Here is a 20,413-nt window from a genome sequence, read left to right as displayed (position 1 = left end):
GCAAAGTTCCATGTAAACAAACCACAAGCAAAATGTCCTTTCAACATGAAGCTTTGCTGTAGATTAAAGAATTAAAATGTTTTAAATCAGCTCAGCCAGAATGTTCAGCAACATTTTGATTTACTCAAATCCCTCAGTCGTCATTGGTCTCTTCGGGCCCATGGCTAGTTTGGTCGGTAAACACTGCAAACCAAGCTGAGTAAGCTGTGTGGTGTCAAGTGCTGAAGTAAAATCCCCTCATTCAAATTTATTTTACTAACACGTTAAATGTAAATGAATGACTGCAGTAGAGCAGAATTTAGGGATGTCTCAATGAAACCAGGTCTGAATACAACAGCTGGATGTAGTTTGATTTAGATCATCTAAGTGGGTGCCAAATATTTCTTCTTTGGTCTTGACCCTGAAGACAATGGATTCATCAGAACCAGAATATAAAAGACATTTGAGCCCTTTTAGGAGCGTTTAGGAGTTATTGTTATGCTTAAAATACTAATGAAGGGTCTGTGTAATGTCTGTACGACGGCCTGTCAGCTCAGTAGATCGAAAAGCATAATACGATTAGCTATGAAAGGTGGTCATGGTGTGTACTAGCATTGTTAATTGATGAGTGGTTTCCAACACAGAGGTGAGAGGAGTAAGGAGTTTGTGTAAGTGGGTGTCTCACGTTGCTTATAAACTCTTCCCTCATTTCACTGCCAATGAAGTTCCTTCAAAATTATTGGCTGGTGTAAAAAGTTGAATTTAATGGTATCTGGTCAAATGAAATTTATTTGATTGCTATACATTCAGCTATAACTAAGCACAGTTTCCATAAGTTTAAGCATGTGAATGAATAAACCTTTAATTTGGCATTTTTCAGTTGCATTTGTGTCATCATGTTTACAGAGGGTGAAAAATCTGTTCTTGTAAAAGTGTAAAGGGACAGACTCACGTTTGCCAAAAGACTTTTTATTTATTTTAAAGAGTACAAGAGAGCCATTAAATGAATACTAATATTTGGGTGCTGGGTGTTTAAATAAGATGTTTCTTTTTCTTATACACCAAATCCTATCTTAGTATAAGAAAAAGGGTCATAACCATAAAGGTTTACATACTACAAGGATTTATAGATTGTTTCCACTGTCTCCATAATTAAAAGTAAAATAACAGGTTTACTGCAGCCTGGACAGTGAACATAACAAGAGTTGCATAAATGTGGAGGCTGTGCTAACATCTGTACTGATGCAGAGGGCAGTGTTGGGCTGTATGTTTTTTAAATGTGAACCATTATAAATGAAGGATATAACTCACATCTATTAAACTATTAAACACAGGAAAAGGTTCCCCTTTGTTTTGGTCACAGTAGTGGTTTTCAGGTCATCGAGGTGAGGTTATACGGGTCCCTGGGTGTGTTTCGGAGATTCCCAGGATGAGATGTAAAGTGATAAATGTGTTGATGTCTGGTGAGATCAGGTCAAACTCGTCACTTCAAAATAAGCTTCTCACAAAAATACAGTGAGCTAGCACTGTTATTTGGATCCCTGCATAACCATTCTTATTACTTGTTACATGAAATTAGCTCTGCAAACAATGAATGACAGTGAGCTAGGCTAATAACACACTACAGGTTAATTTACATTAAAGGTTAGTTTACAGCTCTCAAAATGCTTTGAGATGACTGTTACATGCAGATAAAACAGAAGTGGATTGAAACATGTGGCTTTGAATGGGACACATGCCTTTGATCCAGAGCAAAACTGTTTACAGCATGGCTTGTGTGGTGATCACAGTCGAGGTGGCGGGCTGCTGGCTTTCTCTGATCTTCAGCTCGCGATGCATCTGGCACCAGACGCACGAGTAACACCAACATATCTTGCAGCAGTCATCGATGAACGAGCCCTACAGGATGGAGGAGAGGAAGCAGGAAGAGTTATCGGGATTGAATTTGTAGCTGTTTAAATGTCCCTGTTCACGCTGCTTTGTACTGAACTGAACTTAAAATAACACGACTAGAAAGAGAAACAGGGAGGAGCGATTTTTTCAAATCTTTATGCAACTCAAAACAACCTCTCTATTTCCTCAAAACTTTATCTGTCTGTAGCCAGTTTCCTTGCTGTTAACTGTCAGGATGTCAGTGAAGGACCACACACAAGCAGGATTTAGAGAGGTTTCCTTTCCTTCAGTGAGACAGAGGAAAATAACAGATCGAGTCTGATTTGCAGTAATTTCAATGAGCTCTGCATTGGTCTTTTTCTACCTGCTCAAAGATCCTCTATATTCACTTACTGTCAACTGTTAAATACTGGCAAACAGGGCTAATAAAAGCAGTGAGAGTAACATGAACAGTAAAAAATACTGAGTGGCAAAACATCTATGAGAGTTAGAGATTAAAATAGCTTTCCATTTCCTCTTCCTCTAATTTGGTCAGCAGGCACTTCTCTATGCTTCTCTCTCTCTGTGTTTATGAATAAAAATTAGTTTATGCCAGATGCCCTTCCTGATGCAACCCTAATGGGACTTTTGTCTCCTTCCAGGATTGAGCTTGTTAGCTGAATGTGTTACCCACAACCAGTGATGGGCAGTAACGCGTTACTTGTAACGCGTTACTGTAATCTGATTACTTTTTTCAAGTAACGAGTAAAGTAAGGGATTACTATTGCAAAAACGGTAATTAGATTACCGTTACTTTCCCGTAGGAACGCTGCGTTACTGCGTTACTAAAACCGTGATTTTTTTTGCGAGAATGTCTCATGACAGTGACGTAAGCGAGTGCGATGTTCGTGACAACAGCTGTGCGCAGATTAACAATGGATCATATATCGAGTGCAGGAGAGAGTATGAGCGTGCAGCGTTTAAAGCGTGGAAGTACTGACCTTACTTTGAGTTTGATTCCATAAAAAGTGACAAAAACATTAGCGTCCGTTGTGCGTGGGAAGGAAACTTCTTTTTACAGCGAAAAAAACCCTAAACAAGCACCGAGTGCGCAACGACGTAATGGGAAATTCACAGAGAAACTCGCGGATTCTTCCACTGACCGCTCCGGCACTCCCTGCACCAGGGTGAACCTACGCCTACGCCACTCCTGCTTTACAGGTGAAAATAGAGCAAAAGGACCGCTAGTCTTTGACTTTATTTATTTTCTGCTGTGTTTCACTTGCATTTATTTGAAAGACCGAGTATATTTTATTTTATGTGCTGGAATGTGCAAAAAATAGGTTTAAATGTTAAACTAATTTCTTCCAGTCAGAGAATGTTGCATATAATTTAATTTTTGCTTGATGCATAAAGTTAAAAGATTAAAACTGATAAAACAAGTTTAAAAAAAAAGAGACTTTTCCATTTGATTACATTTTGTATGATGGATTATGTAGAAAAAGTAGGATTGGGCTGAAAGCTCTATCGCTTTATCACGTATTCAGGTTGTAAATCGTGTTTTTTAAAAAGTAACTAAGTAACTAAGTAATTAATTACTTTTGAAAATAAGTAATCAGTAAAGTAATGGGATTACTTTTTTTTTTCAAGTAACTTGACCAACACTGCCCACAACTATAGTTTGTTAATGTTAGCTTTTATCTCTACTCTACCCTATCATCAACATACTGTCATTTCGGACTCCAAATAGCCAACATGGTGAGGAACCTAAAGTTAAAGCTTTCCTCAAACCAATGAGTGACATCATAGTGATGTCACAGTGGCCACAGCCACAGGGTGAGTCATTAACCCTGGTTCCAGAAACAGAAAACATAAATCAACAGGAAGTCATGTGACTGTGAAGCCAGTCTATAGTTAATCATTTGCTTTTTATCCAGTGTGATGTTTGTTGAATAGTCGGTTGAGTAAGTTGAGAAATAACACGTATTAAAGATCTAATAATCACATCAAAAATGAGAGATCTGGATGGAGGGCAGCCGACAGATGAGACACCAAAAGACGATGAAAGGTGAGGAAGAGGTGATATGGCACAATAAAAGAAAAAGTTATGAGAATTCAGCCATTAGGTACTGCACAATGTTTGACATTTTATATTAATTTCACTATAAAACATGTGCCCTCAAATGTTTCAAAATCCTAGCAACACGCCTGCTGCCCTTCATCTCTAACCCAGCCTTACAGGGATGTTGTGGCGCTCTCTGATGGACTGACGGAGTAAGCAGGAAACCACGCCGCAAACATCCAGGAGTGGCATTGCACAGCACCATCCATGTTTACTGGCTGTCTGACACTGCATGCAGGGGAAACACCAGAAGCCGCAGCAACCTTGAAACAGAACAGAAAAAGAGAAAATGGGGAAAAAAAGAAGGGAATGAAGGGAATAGGGAATAATCTTGCCAGTATGTAATCCTCATTTCACTAGGTTTCAGGTAGTTTTCTGGGTTTTTAAACACTTCCCCTTCTGCTCATTGTCACTTCTGTCTTCTTGTTTCCTGAGCGTGTGCCTCTGTTCTTCTTCTTATGATCTGGTGATGTTTGGTTTGGTCATTTCATTGCAAGGGTCATTCGTTACCCTTGAACATTCAGCTGCCGTTGGTTCAAATAATAACTTGCCAGTGGATCTCTGGGAGGAAGCCAGAGTAACAACAGGAAACCAGGCAGGAGAACATGCAACAGTGCTAAGCACTCCAACAGAGTGCTGCATTTAAGTTCCTGTGCCAATTAGAGAATCTCAGATTTCTGGAGAAGAGCATAATATAATCAAAAGCTCCATAATGCAACTGATTGGACAATCTGAGGAGATGGTTGATGCAGAAATGACTGCTGAGTGTTCACTTACAGCTGTTCATATCAACACAGCATTCACAGAGGTCGGTGCTCCACTGCCCAGGGTTCTGATTGGTGGTGATTGTCACCACCTGGTTGGTCTGCTGGTGGCCAGCCATGCCTGGAGGAGACAGCGTGAAGTGTGACAGAAGTTATTGCTGCTACGCATGGAGAAATCCAAGGGTAGAATTTGAGAAAGGTAACAGGCTGGTTTGTTACATATATAACAGGATGTTTCTTGATTAATTTAAATCAGTACAAATAGCTGGAGTGAGATGTGCAAAGAATTTGCGTGCAGTGCACTCTTCTGTCCTCTGGACCCCATGCCACCAACCATCCTCAAATCATGCCTGTGCACTTTGTGTACCATCATGGTGGACATCATCTGAAACCAGCGGACCCTGTACTATGAAGTACAGTTCGGCATTTCCAGAGTATCTTTCTGTTATCTGCATCAGTGGCGGAGCCGGGGGGTGGCTTACTGGGCTTAAGCCCGGGTTGTTTTGTCAGAAGCCCGGGGTCTTTTGGAGTGTAATTTTTTCATAGTTAGATGCCTGGCTGACAACTGTATAAAACAAAAACTACACACAATATTCGAAGCACATTGTGCACACTGTGGGAATTTACGACTGTGCGTAAATCCCCCCTAATATTGGTATGATCCGAGCTCAGACACTAAGCGGGGCGGGGCAGCTGCTGCCTGCGAGTGCGCTGTTAGAGAAACGCAGCCAGGCAGACAGAGGAGAACTGAAGTTCGACCAGGTACCAAAGCAAATCACTCGTACTGTAAAAATAATGTAAATATGACGGTGTATCACGAAAGATTGATATCAAACAGTGAATCAGCAAACGGCGAAATGAAAAGCCGAACAACAACAATAATGTTTCTTTAGAGAGTCTTAGCTTACATGTGTGCTTATTTCGTATTTTCAGTTGTTACCCTCCTCGGTTTCAGTAATGCACTGATATACAAGAATGGACATAAGGGGCTTCTTTCAAAGAAAAAACTCTGGTAATATTTTATATATTATGCTTTGTATGTTGTTCAGTATATTTCTATGCAAAACAAGAGGAATTTCAATACACAGCAGTATATTCACAGTTTAAACCAGATATTTACATACACTTTATGGAAAACACAAGAACATTGTTTTACTGTACAACATCAATTTAGAGTAAACTTGTTTTGTTTTGGTTAAATAAACATTGAAATATCTTTTGAATTAGTTAAATGTCAGAATAAAGAGAGAGAGAGAGGAGTACATGTACACTAACTTTATTGTTAATTAATAAGAAACTCCAGACGATTCCATTCTGAGCTGAAGAAGCTTCTGATTGGTTAGTAGAGTCCATGTGAGTAAATTGGTGGCACAGCTGTGGATGCATATAAGGCAAAACACAGAGCCTGTTTCTGTGAAAACCAAGAGATGTCAACCAAAACACCAGGAAAAGAATCGTGGAGCTCCATAAGTGTGGCTCAGTTTGAATACAATTTGGTGCCATTTACAATTAAGAAATACAGATAGTTTCTCTCTTTACTCTTAAAGTTAACAAATATGTTTTTGGACATTTGAGCTTAATACAACATATGTTAAAACTTCACTTGTTTTGTTTTGTTGTGGGTTTTTTTTTTTTAGTTATTTTTTTTGTTTGTTTGTTTTTGTTTGTTTGCTTCTTGCTTTTGGTTGTTGCATCTCCGTATTTGCTGTTATAAAATGCAAAATCTAATAAATACTTGAATTATAAAAAAACAAATATGTTTTTTATATTTATCAATCTAAAAATAAGTAACATTTAGTCTGATTTGATGTTACAATTAAAAAAGTGTTTTTATCTGAAGAGTTTGTAAATATCTGGTTTCACCGTATCATAGGTACTCGTGTGTCTCGTACCTAGTGTTTCTTTTTAGGTTTGTTATTTTTCAAATTCTATATTTATTAAGTTATGCAGGTTTGTTTGCACAACAAGGCTAAATAATTATATAAACTTTTCAGAATCTAAATAGTGGACTTTGGTAGAATTAAAAAACAAGTGTAGTGCAGGTCTATGATGATTTTAGTGCTACTATCATCTAGTTTTGATTGTGGTTCTGTTTTGGTTAAGTCCTCAGTAGTCCTGATTTTGAACTGTTGTAGTCCTGTTTTAATTCCGGATCAGTTCCTGGTCTGGTTGAATTGGGGTTTAGTCCTCGTGTCTTGATACAGCCCCGACTTTGTTCTGCCTTGCTGCTTAATTAAAAAACTAGTTTATGTTGTCCTGCATATGTGATATATATTTTTCCCTATATGAAGTCATTCTTTTTTGAACAAAACTCAAAACAGAGCCTATTAATCCTTCAGTCATTTCTACCCCCCCCCCCCCCCCCAAAAAAAAAAATATCCCACATGCATACTACCCTTTAGGGCTAAGCCCTGGGTGTTTCAAATGTCTGGCTCCGCCTCTGATCTGCATTCCTTTACCCTGAAACAGGCGATTAGGATCAGGTGAGCTTTGTTGCACAAAGCTGGTTATCAACTTGCTATCCAACTGACGCAAGTGAGAAACTTTACACCATCCCAAGCTCCCAACAGAGGTCCATGGGATTTTTCAGGAAAGGTGACACCATTTTCTGGAGAATTCATTGGTCAGTAGGCAGTGATGTCGGTAGGCTAACAGGCTACTATCAGTCCTACAGTATGTCCTCCACTCTTGTGGAGGCCTGTCTGTGAGGTAAAGGGCAAGAATATGTGAACTAAAAATCACAGTGTGACCAGAAATGAGGGTTGAAATGAGAGGAGATTTCAGACTGTCCAGATTTATGTGCATTTCACATTTATTTGCATATTAAATGTGAACAGTTCATTAGTGGCCAAGCTTATGACCACTAAGGACTGTTTCGTACATTGATGGTTTATTCAAACAATCAAAACATGCGTGAGAGATACGCATTAACAAATAAAGGCGGGGGCAGAATTCTGTTTGGTGTCCTTGATTAAGATAAGAAAGGCATTTCTGGTCGCTCCCTTATTTCCTACAAGAACAGAGTTTACATCAGATGACCCTTCCCTCAACCCTGACTTGGAACTAGCATCATGTGTACACTAGCTTCTGACCCAGCTTGGACAGGAATCCCCAAAAACCAAACATCAATAATTAGTGTCAAGCAAGACAAATTACTAGATTTGACAGAATAGATACACTATATGGCAAACTATGGTTAAACCAGGCTGGGAAAAAAAAACATTGAAGCTGGATGTCTTGTCCCCCCACAAGCTTTACATGTTAATCACTACACAGAAATACTAAGCTGTTCATCAATATGAAAAGTTAGTCTTACCGTTTCTCTGATTCTCTGAGCGTTGAAAAAAAATTAGATGAAGTTGAGAAATCCCAGCATTAAACTGGAAATGAGAGAGGGGGGTGTGGACACACTAGCTTCTAGGGGTGGGGCCAGAAGCAGGACGTGGAGATGGGGGGGGTGAGGGTACTAGCTCCTGCCATGAAATATGATTATCCTCCTATTGTCCCCTGACTGAAGCCATTGGACTGTCCATTCATTTTCTTCCACTTATCTATTTTGCAGCCATGACTGGAGTGTATCTCAGCTGCTATAGCACCAGAGGCAGGGTACAGCCCATGGACAGGCTAACACAGAGAGCCCTGTGATAGACTGTGATACAGTACACAGAGAACCCCCTCCACAGTCATGAGGAAAGATGTAAACTGCACTCAGAAAGGCCCCAAAGGGCCAGAGTAATTGAAACCAGGACCTTCTTGCTTTGAGTTAATGGTGCTAACCACACAGCACTGTGCATGAGTACTATTAGTCTCACGGTCCCTAACGCCATTAGATGAGCGCATAGACAGGAGCAGCATGGATCTGAGTACATTTCCTCAAGCACTTTACTTTGTTGTAATGTACTATTTAAGTTTGTCCATGTTATGTTGCTTTCTACTTTTACTGGGCTGTATTCTGGATGCAATTACTGTACTACTGCACCATGCTATTTCTTTTAAAGCTTTTGTTTGCTGACTAGTGGGGTTTACACATTATGGAGTCACCAGCTTAGCAAGTGCAACACACTATCCATACTATCCATATCCAGGTATGGATAGTACCTGGATATGGTACTATCCAACAAACACATGTATGTTTATGTGTATGTGTGGGGTCAAGATGTGACCCTGTGAAGACTCCCCAAAGCTGTTGCCAGGAGTCTAGTGGTCCATCTAAACAAAGGGCTAGATATACGTGTGTTTGCTATACCATATATCAGCAAGAGAAGATACGACCTCTCCTAGGAGGTGTGTGATCCATGCCAGAACACTCTGAAGAGGAGTGAACGCACTCCCCTCTTCATGCTACACAGAGTTGTTACAGACCTCCTAGGATGAGACATTCTTCCAATATGCAATCAACTATATACTTCTAAGAATATATAAATATATATTTCTAAGCATAAATGTCAATCCAACAAAACAAACCTGACATATTTTATCATATAAACCATCCCACAGAGCAACCAAGCAGCAAGCCGTTCCCACTTGAGCTCAACCAGACTAAAAGTTAAGCGCCATCTGATGATGCTACTGACGAGTTTTTGTTTTCTCCTTTCAGAAGCTATCTCATATAATCCAACTCTCTGGTCGTATTAAATGTCAATTTTCTTCAATAAGATTTGATAAGAATAATTCATTACATAGATCGAGTCACTAGTTCTACCAATGTGAAAATGAAGGTGCTCTATTTTCCCCAAATTTCCATATGTTTTTGCAAAAGAAATAATAAAAACTAATAATCCTCCTCCTTGTAAAATGACTATTTTTACAGTCTTTGTTGCACACTCTATGTCATGACCTGGGTGTCACGGGCCACTGAACCCTGACACTCTATCCCTTTTAATAAAATTAATAAAATTAAGCATTTATGTTTCTCAACATCTCCACCTGTTCATCTTAAGGATGGTTTATTTTATTTTTTTTACCAGATTTTGTTAGCTTGTCATTTGATGACTCACCTAATAGCTTTAAGTGAGTATTTGAACTAAAGTGACATTAACACCCCTGAGCTAAAGGTTTAATCGGTAACATCACATGACCTAATTGAACAAGTGAGAGCGAACATGTTAATGAATGTGAAAATGCTAATGTGCTGATAGATGGTTCAGTGGCTGTTCACGACCATTTAATGACCAAAATAGTGTCAGTCAAATATTTTGTTTGTTTTTTAAAACAACAGTCACTGGGTTTTTCCTTCCTTCCTTCCTTCCTTCCTAAGAGACGGTCTGACCAAGTATCTAGTCACTGTGGTGTTTTTTGCCTGGGGACATTTACCCGGGAACAAATTCATCTTTTTCATCCATATTTCAAATACTTTTGCTACAATGTTTCTGTGTTACCACATGCAAACTAGTTGTTTTACATTTACACTAGTTGAATGACTGTGTATCGTGAATTCTGTGTTTCCCTGTGTGAACAGGTGGGGTGTGTCTATGTGTGTGTGTATTAGTTAAATGTTGGGTTTTCTACCCTTCATCTCATTTTTCTTCAAAGTTCACCAAACCAGAGACCAGGTAAGAAAGACTTTCTATAAAAATGAACAGCTTGAAACATTCAACAATGTTTCTGAAGCTTACTGCACTGTTGTATCGTTTTTCTCAGTCATTTTCAAGTGAGCTGATGAACCAGTGTACTCAAGTGATGCTGAGTAAAACAAGGGGGATTTTTAAAGGTTTTCATCTCTTCACAGAATTAGAAAGAAAATTCTGGAGTCTACTTATCATAATTACTCATGGGTCAGTAAAAGAGAGGATGAACATTAAGTAACAAATGTTGTTAAAACCATCCTTCAATTTTATCGCAAGATATTTAAAAGAGTGAGACTGATGACAGGTTGTACTGAAAGATATGCAAACAAGTTCAAATAGCTTCTGAAGTCACTCCAATCCAATATCTGATAAAGAAACCCTAAAATGAAGATGTAAAACTGACCTCTTCAGTCTATAAAGTTTCTCTTTGAGAATAATGATTTATCTTCTTCTCCTGTCCTCTCTTTGTTACACCTTTATTTTTCTGTGTGGCACATTAGTGGGTTTTATTTATACAGCAGCTGTTCATTTAGCTCACAGACACATTTTGTGACACACTACACAGAGACCTTTTGGGAGTTGGGTGATATTAAAGTAGAGTGAGTTGCCAGTTTAAGAAGGTTCATGCTGCATCCTATTGTGTAGCTGTCTAGCCAGACGCTGAAGTACTGAAAGTAGTACTGAAAACTTCAACTATACAGCTGCACCATGGACACGTCACAGGAATGACAAGTAAAGGTGTGAGCAGGCTGTGGAATATTTTCTTATTACTGAACACGTATCTCCACGATGTCACTGAAAGCAGGGCTGCAGCACATGGTTCGGTCTAGCAACGTGCATTAACCTGCCTGTTAGATATAAGAGTGCAGCTGAACAGCAGATACTGCACCTGCAGTTATAGTACAACAACATATTTTTCAGGTTATTGCAAAACTTTGTTTTTAATCATTTCATTTGCTTGTTTTTTTTTAAGTTATTCAAAAAGGGTTTGAAGACACAGCCACACAACATCCATTAAAGCACACAGACTATTACCAGACAATTACATTAAAAGATATATATGAACAATAATGTTTGCCATGTACATGTGTGTACGTACATCTGTGTGTAAATTCCTTGCCACTTGTTGGCAAACTTTTTTGTCTGTACTGCACGCAGATCATTTCTACATCTGCTTCCAGGTTTTTGTAGTGATTTACGTGGACCAGTTCCAGCTGTAACACAAGCAGCATGTTGAGAGCAATAATTTTAACCAGTCTGTTACCTTTCTCATATTCTAGCAGTGATAATCTTTATGACCGCATTAACCCTTCACTCTGTGTCTATGTTTCTGCCTTGTTTCTTCCAGGGATGAGTGCAATGAATTGGAGCACCGGCATCTTTGACTGTTTCTCTGAAATGAGCTCCTGTAAGTTAATCATTCAAATCCTACAAACATCAGTTTCTCTGACTGTTTTTGCAATAAGGTAGCAGAGTGCAATGTAATAACTAGTAATGAAACACAAATGTCTCTGTGTATTTTTCTAGGTTGCTACAGCCTTTGGTGTTTCCCCTGCATGCAGTGTCAGACAGCCAGTAAAAATGGATGGTGTTGCGCAATGCCACTCCTGGACATTTGCTGTGTGGTGTCCTGCTTACTCCGTCAGTCCATCAGAAAGCGCTACAACATTGTTGTAAGTCTGGGTTAGGGATGGAGGGGCGTATGTTAAACAGTGTGTAACAGATTGATGACCCCACTGGGACGTCTAGCCTTAGTTTGTGAACCATTTTAAAGATTTCACTATTGTTTGTTTTGCTTTGTGGATCCAGAAATGCCTGTTTTTGGGGTAGAGAAACGGCTCGATGTTAAAACTTCACATTAGCAAAACTGCATCCCTTAATGCAGCCGTTCCCAACCCTCGGACCATGGACCAGTACCGGTCCGTGAGTCGTTTGGTACCGAGCCGTGAGAGTTGATGCTCAGGTGTGAAATTTATGGTTTTCATGGTTTTTATCATTTTTTTCGTTAACTCTGTTTCCCTGAGTCTTTTCCCGTGTGTTATAAATAAATGTTCTTTTTTGGTACCGGTGCTGGTTTTATTTTGTTGTATTTATCTGTGACACCTTAAAGGCCGGTCCGTAAAAATATTGTCGGACATAAACTGGTCCATTGCGCAACAAAGGTTGGAGACCGCTGCCTTAATTTATAAGGATTTCTGTAGGGTTTAATTAGTAAAATGTGCACATTTGCATATTCAAGTTACTGAATCAAGAGACGATGAAGGATGATGAATGTAGGGTAGTAAGGTATTATACTTTATATTTGTATTCTTTCATGTCCTCTTTAAGTACTCAACCATCCAAAGCAACAGACACAGGTGAAAACAAGAGTGCAGCCAGGGTGGGGTGGGTGGAGATGAGTGTTGACAGAAGGATTTCTGCAAGAGTGAAAATGAAGATTTACAAGATGATGGTTAGACCTGCTGTGGTGGATGGGTTGCAAAACTACTGACAGACAAACAGAAGGCCGAGCTGAAGATAAGTTAGGTTAAGTCGCCTTATCATTCAGTGGCATCAGTAAACTGAGTGGGATGACATTTTTTAGGGACTAGCTTGCATCCAAATTAGAAAAAGAGGAAATGGAAAGTTATCCAAATTTAAACTCTCTTATTTGTCTGCATACGGAAGAAATCTGCACCTGTGGCTGCTTGTTTTGAAAAACTCTCAGATATTTGGTTATCCAGGTGGGGACAATGCAAAGCAAACATGGCCTACCTTTTACTTGATGGTGTACACTGTTGCTGTTGAGGGGTGGCTGCTGCTTCTGCTGCTGATAACAAGTGTTATCAGATAAAAATAAAATGCAAAGATTGGTGACAGCAATGGAATCATAAGACAACAGATGAAAATAAACTAGGCTTTGTCTGTGAATCACTCTTTGCCTCTCTCCCTCCTTCCATCTCCTCATCTGAGCTATCGAGCTCCACTCGCTGTCCATCTGAGAACAAGGCACAATTTGCTATTGCTTTAAACTATTATTTAATTATCCAAACTGAATAACTTTTGCACCTAATCTGTAATAAAGTAATAATAGAAAAATGTTATTGAACCAAATCATTGCAGCTGTGTTTGTACCAGTAATGAAACAACTGGTACATGTGTTATTGTTACCTACTCTTTTTAATCCAGCTGGTGAAGGATCCACTGCCTTTAGCAGCCTCACACAGCTCCTTTTGACACTGTTTTCTCCTCATATCCTTACAGGGCATGTCTGGACAATGTTATAACATGAATAATAATTTTAAAAAATCTATACACATAAAACATGCACACGTAGACACACACACATACAGTGACATTTTATACCTTCTCCAGTCCAATATGGCCACAAATTTTCTTCCAGAATCCTTCTCCTATTATTTATTCCTAGTGCTCTGATATTAAAGTAATAAGAATAAAATAATGTATTTATGATGATTCAGTGATTGTTTAACTGTCCACTCTGTGCAGGCAGAAAGCTTATTAAATGTTTAAACTATAGAGATACAATAATTTTGCTGCTGTAAATTCAGCATTTTGTCATATTTGAAATATAAATCTAATAGAATCTGTTTCTTAATGTATTTTTGAAAATACAGTGGGGGGGGTTTCATAATATTGTAATTATAATAATCCATAATTATGTGGATATGTATATTAGTTAGTTTTTATTGAAATACAAGCCCTGTAGAAATGCTCATTTATTTCAATTCATCAGTTGCCACAGAAGAACAACTGACCACTACATAATAAGCTAATACTGCTGTGTGCTATAGACTATAGTGTGAGCTGTACACCTGGTTTCCTTTGCATCAATCTGCGTCTGCATCTCCCAATTAAGTTGTGTTTCTCCTACAACTCCACACCGCTCAGGAGGCAAAAACAATGCACGTTTTCTTTGTGAGTTGATTCCCGGCTCATAACCAGCGCGTCTACCTTCAAGGGCAATCATTGGTTAAATGGTAGTGATGTGACTGATGCAAGCCAGATCCTTTTATTTAGCAAAATTGTGATTAATACTTAAATATTATTGTTGAGGGGCCCAGGCAGGACTCCATACCGCACATGCCTGCATGACAGCTTCATTAAATTAAATCACAGTAACTCCTTCTGCTTCATTGCTTCATCCTCTCCCTCACTCTCTTCTTCCTTTTTCTCCGTCCTGCAGGGCTCGTTCGTTGATGATGCCAGCAATGTGATTTTCTGTCACCCATGCGCCTGGTGCCAGATGTATCGTGAGCTGAACATCAGGGAAAACCAGCAGCCTGCTAACTCATCAGTGGTTACCACTCAGGTGGTCCGTGGATAAGATACAACCACTTTTGATGTTCAGGACCTGTTGTGGTTTTGGGGTTTGTTTCGTTTTTTGCACGTAAGAAGGGATTTGTTCAGTTTGCCAAAGAGAATCAAGTAGCATAGCGTCCTATCTGCTTTCATTTTCAGAGCCCTGCACAGCTCATTACTACAGTGTAGTCATTAGCTCCGACCATCAAGTGTGGTTCCCTGTTCCATGTTAGTTTTCTTTCATACAGTTTTAAACACTTGAGCTTTAAAATTATATTTTTTTTAAAGGTTTCATTGACATATCAGGTGGTGGTTGTTATCTCAGGGAAGGTTTTAATCTGACTAATAAAATCTCTGTGCTTAATAAAACTTGATTGCTCTTGGTGTAATTTTTCTTGAGTTTAACCTGTGTTCATATAAAATCTCTTCAATTAAATGAAGGATCGGTTTCTGCTGAAACTTCAGCTTGGACTACATGAAACTGAAAAACTTAAGAATGAATGTGTTAACCAAGGCACGAATACTAAAATGAATAAAATAAACACACTATTAAGTAATTAATTAAATATCAGTTCATTTCATTGAAAACATCTGATACGTTATTAATTTATTTAGTTCCCATTTTAATTAATTAATTTGATTGATGTGGTTTGTTCATTTTGACACTTGTAGGCCTCCATACTCAGAAAGCTGTTGAGAAATGCTCAACATAAATCTATTAAAAATGAAGAATTGCAGCTGGCTAGTTCTACAAAGCCTTTGATTTGATGGAGAAACACAAATAAAAACTGGTTTAATGAAACAGCTCGTACAAAGATTGTCAGCCTGTTGATATGACTATAAACACTTTAACCCATAAAATACTGCAGGAAATATTTATCTATCTGTCACCTCATGGGGAGATCTGATATTAACCATTCATTTTACCCCAAGCTACTGAAGGTTAGAAACAAAATAATGGCGAAAGAAAGAAGGTGAGGCTGTGCTAACATCAACTTTACTGTAGAGGGCACTGTTGAGCTGCCCAAAGAAGGTCTTCAGTCATTTGTTTATCTTTTAATGCCACTAGTATATATGTTTTTATGTTGTTATACTTCTAAATGAAAAGGGTTGAGACAAACATATCTGATGCGGCATATTTAAACAGGCGATCCAGAAACAGATGCTGGATACAAACATCCACACATACATCAAGAAACTACAGTAACAGCAGACAATATGCTGACCAAGAACACACCAAGAACCATAAGAAAGAGAAGGAAGGCAATACGTGGGTGACTGTAAAATTATTGCAGCCCAGACAGAGTCTGTTTAATTATAAACGAGCTAAACGTTGCTAAGGCGACCATAATCTAAAACTACTGCGTGGTTTTGGCCACAGACAAACAGTTTTGATGCAGGTCATTTTGGCTTTTGTATTTAGGGTTTGAGAAAAGGGTGAAAGGTTTGAAGACATGTTTTCATACATTTGTATAAAAAAGGTGAAAGAATGCATTAGACAGGTGACTATAAATGCTTTATTTTAGCATAGCTTAAACCCAGTTGGGGAACGACTGGAAGAAAGTGATGATATTATACGCTATGTCATGATATATCCTCAATTTTAATGCACTAACAAAGCATTTATGAAAAGTTCAAACATCTTCGTAATAAAAATGTTCTAAAAGTAAAGCAACTAATGTGGCTGTCACGTATCACCTACACCATGCTAGCACTCGCAATGAGCTCTGCAATGCTATGAAAAAGCAGATACAAAGGGGCTACATTTCTTTGCTTTCATTTCAAGCTGTAAAAACAACTAAATGTTTCTTAAATGTTGTTTAATTGCAATATTATGACAAATAAGTTTAATTAAGAAAAAGTGACATGCACTTGACACACGAGGTTGATATTCTATCCATGGATGACCTGCGTGGTGACCACCGTCAAGATGGCAGGTGCCTGCCTGGCCCTGATTTTCAGCTCACGATGCATCTGGCACCAAGCACACTCGTAACACCAAAATATTTGACAGCAGTCGGCACAGGATGAACCCTGCAAATGAGAAGAGAAGAAGGAGAGAGGATCACGCAGCAGGAGTTAATGTAGTCTCTCTGAAGCTGTCGTGGTTGCAACAGTTTAAAATGTTGTTGTATACAACATCAAAACCAGGGCTGCGATATTATCTCACTTTGGGCTTGTTAAGTTTAACTTTAATTCTTATTTCCAATAAAAATAGGTTTCACTTTCAATTGTACTGGTCATCCAGCCTTACAGGGATGTTGTAGCGCTCCCTGATGGACTTGCGGAATAAGTAGGACACCACACAGCAACCGTCCAGGAGAGGCAAGACGCAGCACCATCCATGTCTACTGACTGTCTCACACTGCATGCAGGGTAAACACCAAAGGCCATAGCAACCTTGAGGGAAGAAAAACTCACAGAGATGTAAGATATCCTTGAGTTTGTAACAGTTTTCATTAACGTCTCCTTTCATGACCTGCATCTTGTGTTTTCAAAATAGCACAGAGTTGATGCAGAAATCACTGCTGTTTGTAAAATTTGCTGGCTTCACTTACAGGTGTGCATATCAGAGCAGCAATTACAGAGGTTGGTGCTCCATCGCCCGGAGTTTTTATTAGTGGTGGCGACCGTCACTACCTGGATGGGTTGCTGGTAGACAGCAGCCATGGCTGGAAGATAGAAATGCCAAAGCTAGAATCTGAAAAAGTCAATAGACTGGTGTAAAACATTACTGTCTACAGCGCTGTTTCTGTAACGTGCACGGCACGGTGTTTCCTGGTGCAAGCAACCCTCTACAAGGATCTTTGCAAGCTTTAGACGGCCATTGACTATCTAAAGTCTAGAACCTATGGATATCACCAAATACTGTTCAGAGTCCAGACCTCAACATAAGATCCACTATTTTGGAGTAATTTCTCCATCACACCTGTTTCCACTGATTTTCAGTGCAATTCTTGTGTAACTTGAAAGACCTCAGCCTTTTCTGTCTGTTTTGTTTCCTTAAGAACAGCTTCTTAACAGCCAACTTCCACTCAGACCATTTCTGATGAGGCTTCAGTGAACCGTAGATGGATCAACTGAAAGGCCAGAGGTATCTCTGCATACTTGGGTTTGGATCTGACATGTTTTATTAGGCTGTGTAGACATAACACTGGTTCATCCTTCGGGTTAGGTGTATTTTTTATGCTTAAATGATTCATAGGTCAGTGTGAAGTGGCTTACAAACAAAAAGCATTCCTTTGAAAATGGTCAGGTACAAGAGATGGACTAAAGATGAGTGGAAAAGCAGACAAAGAGGACTTCTACTCATATTTCAAATCCATAATCAAACATCCTTTGTCTATGTAGTAACTCCAAAACACTATGTGATGCAGAACTTGGCCTTTTTAGTCTTAATGATCTCACTATGCCTGCTCAGCTTTCCACTCAGAGTCCAAAGACACAGATTTGAGGTTCACTGTTGATTTTAAATTGACGGTATACAGCCAATAGCACACCTGCAGGTGTGCTTGCAAGGCAGACAAAGCTCCGTGTGATCGTGTTTGAAAGGTGAAGGTGGCCTTTGGTCCAGTTCCTTTGTTATACAGCACATTGTTCACAGTTTGAGAGTTTAGCTAACTTTGAGTTAATATTAGCATCGGCCCAAACATCAGCAAGAACAGGAGTAGCTTTGTATTTGTATCGAGCCTTAAATTTGACATGTTATTATTTTCTGACTTCCTAATTTAAATTACTTAATTAACCACAAAAAACACAAACTTTCACTAGCTCATGGAATAACTAAGATGCTGGCATGTAAAGGTAATTTCAGTGTTATTGCTCTTTGGTCAAGAAGCTGTTTGAATTTTAAAGCTTTTTTGTTTGCATGTCTTTCATTACATACTTCGGCTTTTAAATATCCTAATACAAAATTTAGGGATTTGCATAAAATTGAAGTCATTAAAATACATTAGTTATATCCTAAATGCTTATAACCTTCCTGTGGTCACAGTAAAGATTGTTTCTTTTAATGTCTACTTTGTTCCTGTTTCGCTGAGGGAATAAAATGCTGTTGTTGCACATGTAAGCTCACAGCATCTTTATGTTTTGAGTTTCATTAACAGAAGTTCTACATGTCTGCAGCTGAGAAAAATTACACCAAACAGCATCACAAATTCAGAAAGAATGCTGACTGCTTCAAGATGTTTTTCTTACCTGTTCTCTGGTTCTTTGAGCTTTGATAAAAATCAGAGGAAGTGCTACTTAAAACTAAAACTTGTGAGGGGAGGGGTGTTGTGAGGGAACAAGGCTCTGCACTCTTTCAGTCCTGCAAAGGGTCACACACTTTTTAATTTAACGACAGAGAAGATACAAAGTCACAGAATAAACAAGGAGAAATGTCACGGTTCTGGGTCATTTTGACCCAGCATTTTGAGTTTCTTATGTTTTGGTTTATTTTTGAATGATGGATTCTTTTCTGTTTCTCTGGTGCTTTATTGATTATTATGATAAATCTATGTTTCAGTTATTCTGGTATATGTATTATGATTAATGTTCTGGTTGTATTTTGTTATTATTGCAGGTTTAGCTCAGTGTCTAGTCTGTCTCTCCCTTTCTAGTCTGTGTCTTAGTAAAATGTGTCTTGTTTCCTGTTTTACTTTGAAGGTTCATGTTCATCTGTGATGTCAGCGTGTTCAGTTTTACTTCTCCCCCTGTCTCGTTAGCCCTATTACTTCCAGCTGTGTTCCCCACCTGTTTGTATTCTCCCCGTGTTCTTCTGTGTGTATTTAAGTTGTGTCTTCTTATGTTGTAGTCGCTGGTCAGTCTGTGTATCCACTGTGCTTCATCTGTGTGTGCTCCCTGCTGTCCGTTATCTGCCTCTGCTCACCTGCCCTCATATTCGTGTTCTTGTTCATGTTTAGTTGTTCTCAGTTCAGATTATCTTCAGTCCCGTTTGCTGTTTTCTACTTGTATTTTATTTTTACAATAAACCTCCTTCGCACTTCCATGAGTGCCTGCAATTGGATCTTCCTTGATTTTTCTCCACAGTTCATCCCACTCGCCGTGACAGGAAAGAAGTCAACTTCCTGAAGAGCAAGGCTTAAAATGGACCTCATCAAGTTTCATGCACATTACATGCACATTATTATTATTATTACATGCACATTATTACATTACTCTTTCTCTTATGAAAATCTGACTGGTGCTCTGAGCGGTGTGCTAAGACGAGGTTTACATTCCTGTGAAAACCTAAGTGCACCCTTGCTGCTTCAATAGGAACCATGAGGGTGAGCAGCAGCCAGGTGTTATTAATCAGATGCACTCGATTAACTGACCTGTCGAAAAAAGCAAAAGTACAAAAACAGTTGCAGATTTTAAATCCTGCAGTGTTTGCTGTCTTCATCCTTCCAGAAGTCATCATGAAGCTGTAACAAATGAGTGGTCTTCATTTTAGTCTAGACCATTTTTTTTTTATTATGCTTAATTTTGTCAGAGATCACTATCTCACCCAAGACCCACTTAATATTTTTAGCTGCCCACCCAAACACAGCAGGCAACAAGCGAACCTGGCGTATGAGAAAATTGTCAGAGGTGACTGTTGTCTACTCGCCCTCGCTTGCTGTGCACTCTGAACTGGCTTACATCAGTTTCATCAAGTGTGAACAGTTCTGAGTTGTGTTTAGGAAATAATAATAATAATGGATTGGATATATAGCGCTTTTCAAGGCACCCAAAGCGCTTTACAATGCCACTATTTATTCACACACACTGGTGGAGGCAAGCTACGGTTGTAGCCACAGCTGCCCTGGGACAGACTGACAAAA

The 20,413-nt window shown here is 39.0% G+C and overlaps 3 protein-coding genes across 4 annotated transcripts; 1 reads left to right on the top strand and 2 right to left on the bottom strand.

The window, feature by feature from the left end:
* Positions 1 to 932: 932 nt before the first annotated feature.
* LOC102198870 (cornifelin homolog B-like) lies at positions 933 to 8,134 on the bottom strand. The gene is made up of 4 exons (XM_005751547.1): positions 8,054 to 8,134; positions 4,751 to 4,858; positions 4,091 to 4,236; positions 933 to 1,878 (listed from the first exon to the last, which is right to left on the bottom strand). Exons 2-4 carry the CDS (start codon positions 4,854 to 4,856, stop codon positions 1,741 to 1,743), a joined length of 390 nt encoding a protein of 129 aa, XP_005751604.1. The 5' UTR covers positions 4,857 to 4,858; positions 8,054 to 8,134; the 3' UTR covers positions 933 to 1,740.
* Positions 5,424 to 14,939, top strand: LOC106456499 (placenta-specific gene 8 protein-like). The gene is made up of 4 exons (XM_013915512.1): positions 5,424 to 5,499; positions 11,653 to 11,712; positions 11,832 to 11,977; positions 14,491 to 14,939. The coding sequence occupies exons 2-4, from the start codon at positions 11,655 to 11,657 to the stop codon at positions 14,629 to 14,631; spliced, it is 345 nt and encodes a 114-aa protein (XP_013770966.1). The 5' UTR covers positions 5,424 to 5,499; positions 11,653 to 11,654; the 3' UTR covers positions 14,632 to 14,939.
* Positions 14,940 to 16,292: 1,353 nt separating this feature from the next.
* Positions 16,293 to 19,668, bottom strand: LOC102198405 (cornifelin homolog B-like). Of its 2 annotated transcripts, XM_005751546.1 has the most exons (4): positions 19,341 to 19,668; positions 17,165 to 17,278; positions 16,861 to 17,006; positions 16,293 to 16,640 (listed from the first exon to the last, which is right to left on the bottom strand). In XM_005751546.1, exons 2-4 carry the CDS (start codon positions 17,274 to 17,276, stop codon positions 16,500 to 16,502), a joined length of 399 nt encoding a protein of 132 aa, XP_005751603.1. In that variant the 5' UTR covers positions 17,277 to 17,278; positions 19,341 to 19,668; the 3' UTR covers positions 16,293 to 16,499. The 2 variants fall into 2 exon arrangements, with proteins under 2 accessions (XP_005751603.1, XP_005751602.1); XM_005751545.1 differs by lacking the exon at positions 19,341 to 19,668 and having other exon boundaries at positions 17,165 to 17,304.
* Positions 19,669 to 20,413: the final 745 nt, after the last annotated feature.

The sequence above is a fragment of the Pundamilia nyererei genome, unplaced genomic scaffold (genome assembly GCF_000239375.1).
Source record: "Pundamilia nyererei isolate P.nyererei 1_Seehausen unplaced genomic scaffold, PunNye1.0 scaffold00315, whole genome shotgun sequence".
In the NCBI taxonomy this organism is placed as follows: Eukaryota; Metazoa; Chordata; class Actinopteri; order Cichliformes; family Cichlidae; genus Pundamilia; species Pundamilia nyererei.
Note: the sequence above shows the minus strand (reverse complement) of the source record. Positions and strands in the feature narration are given on the sequence as shown.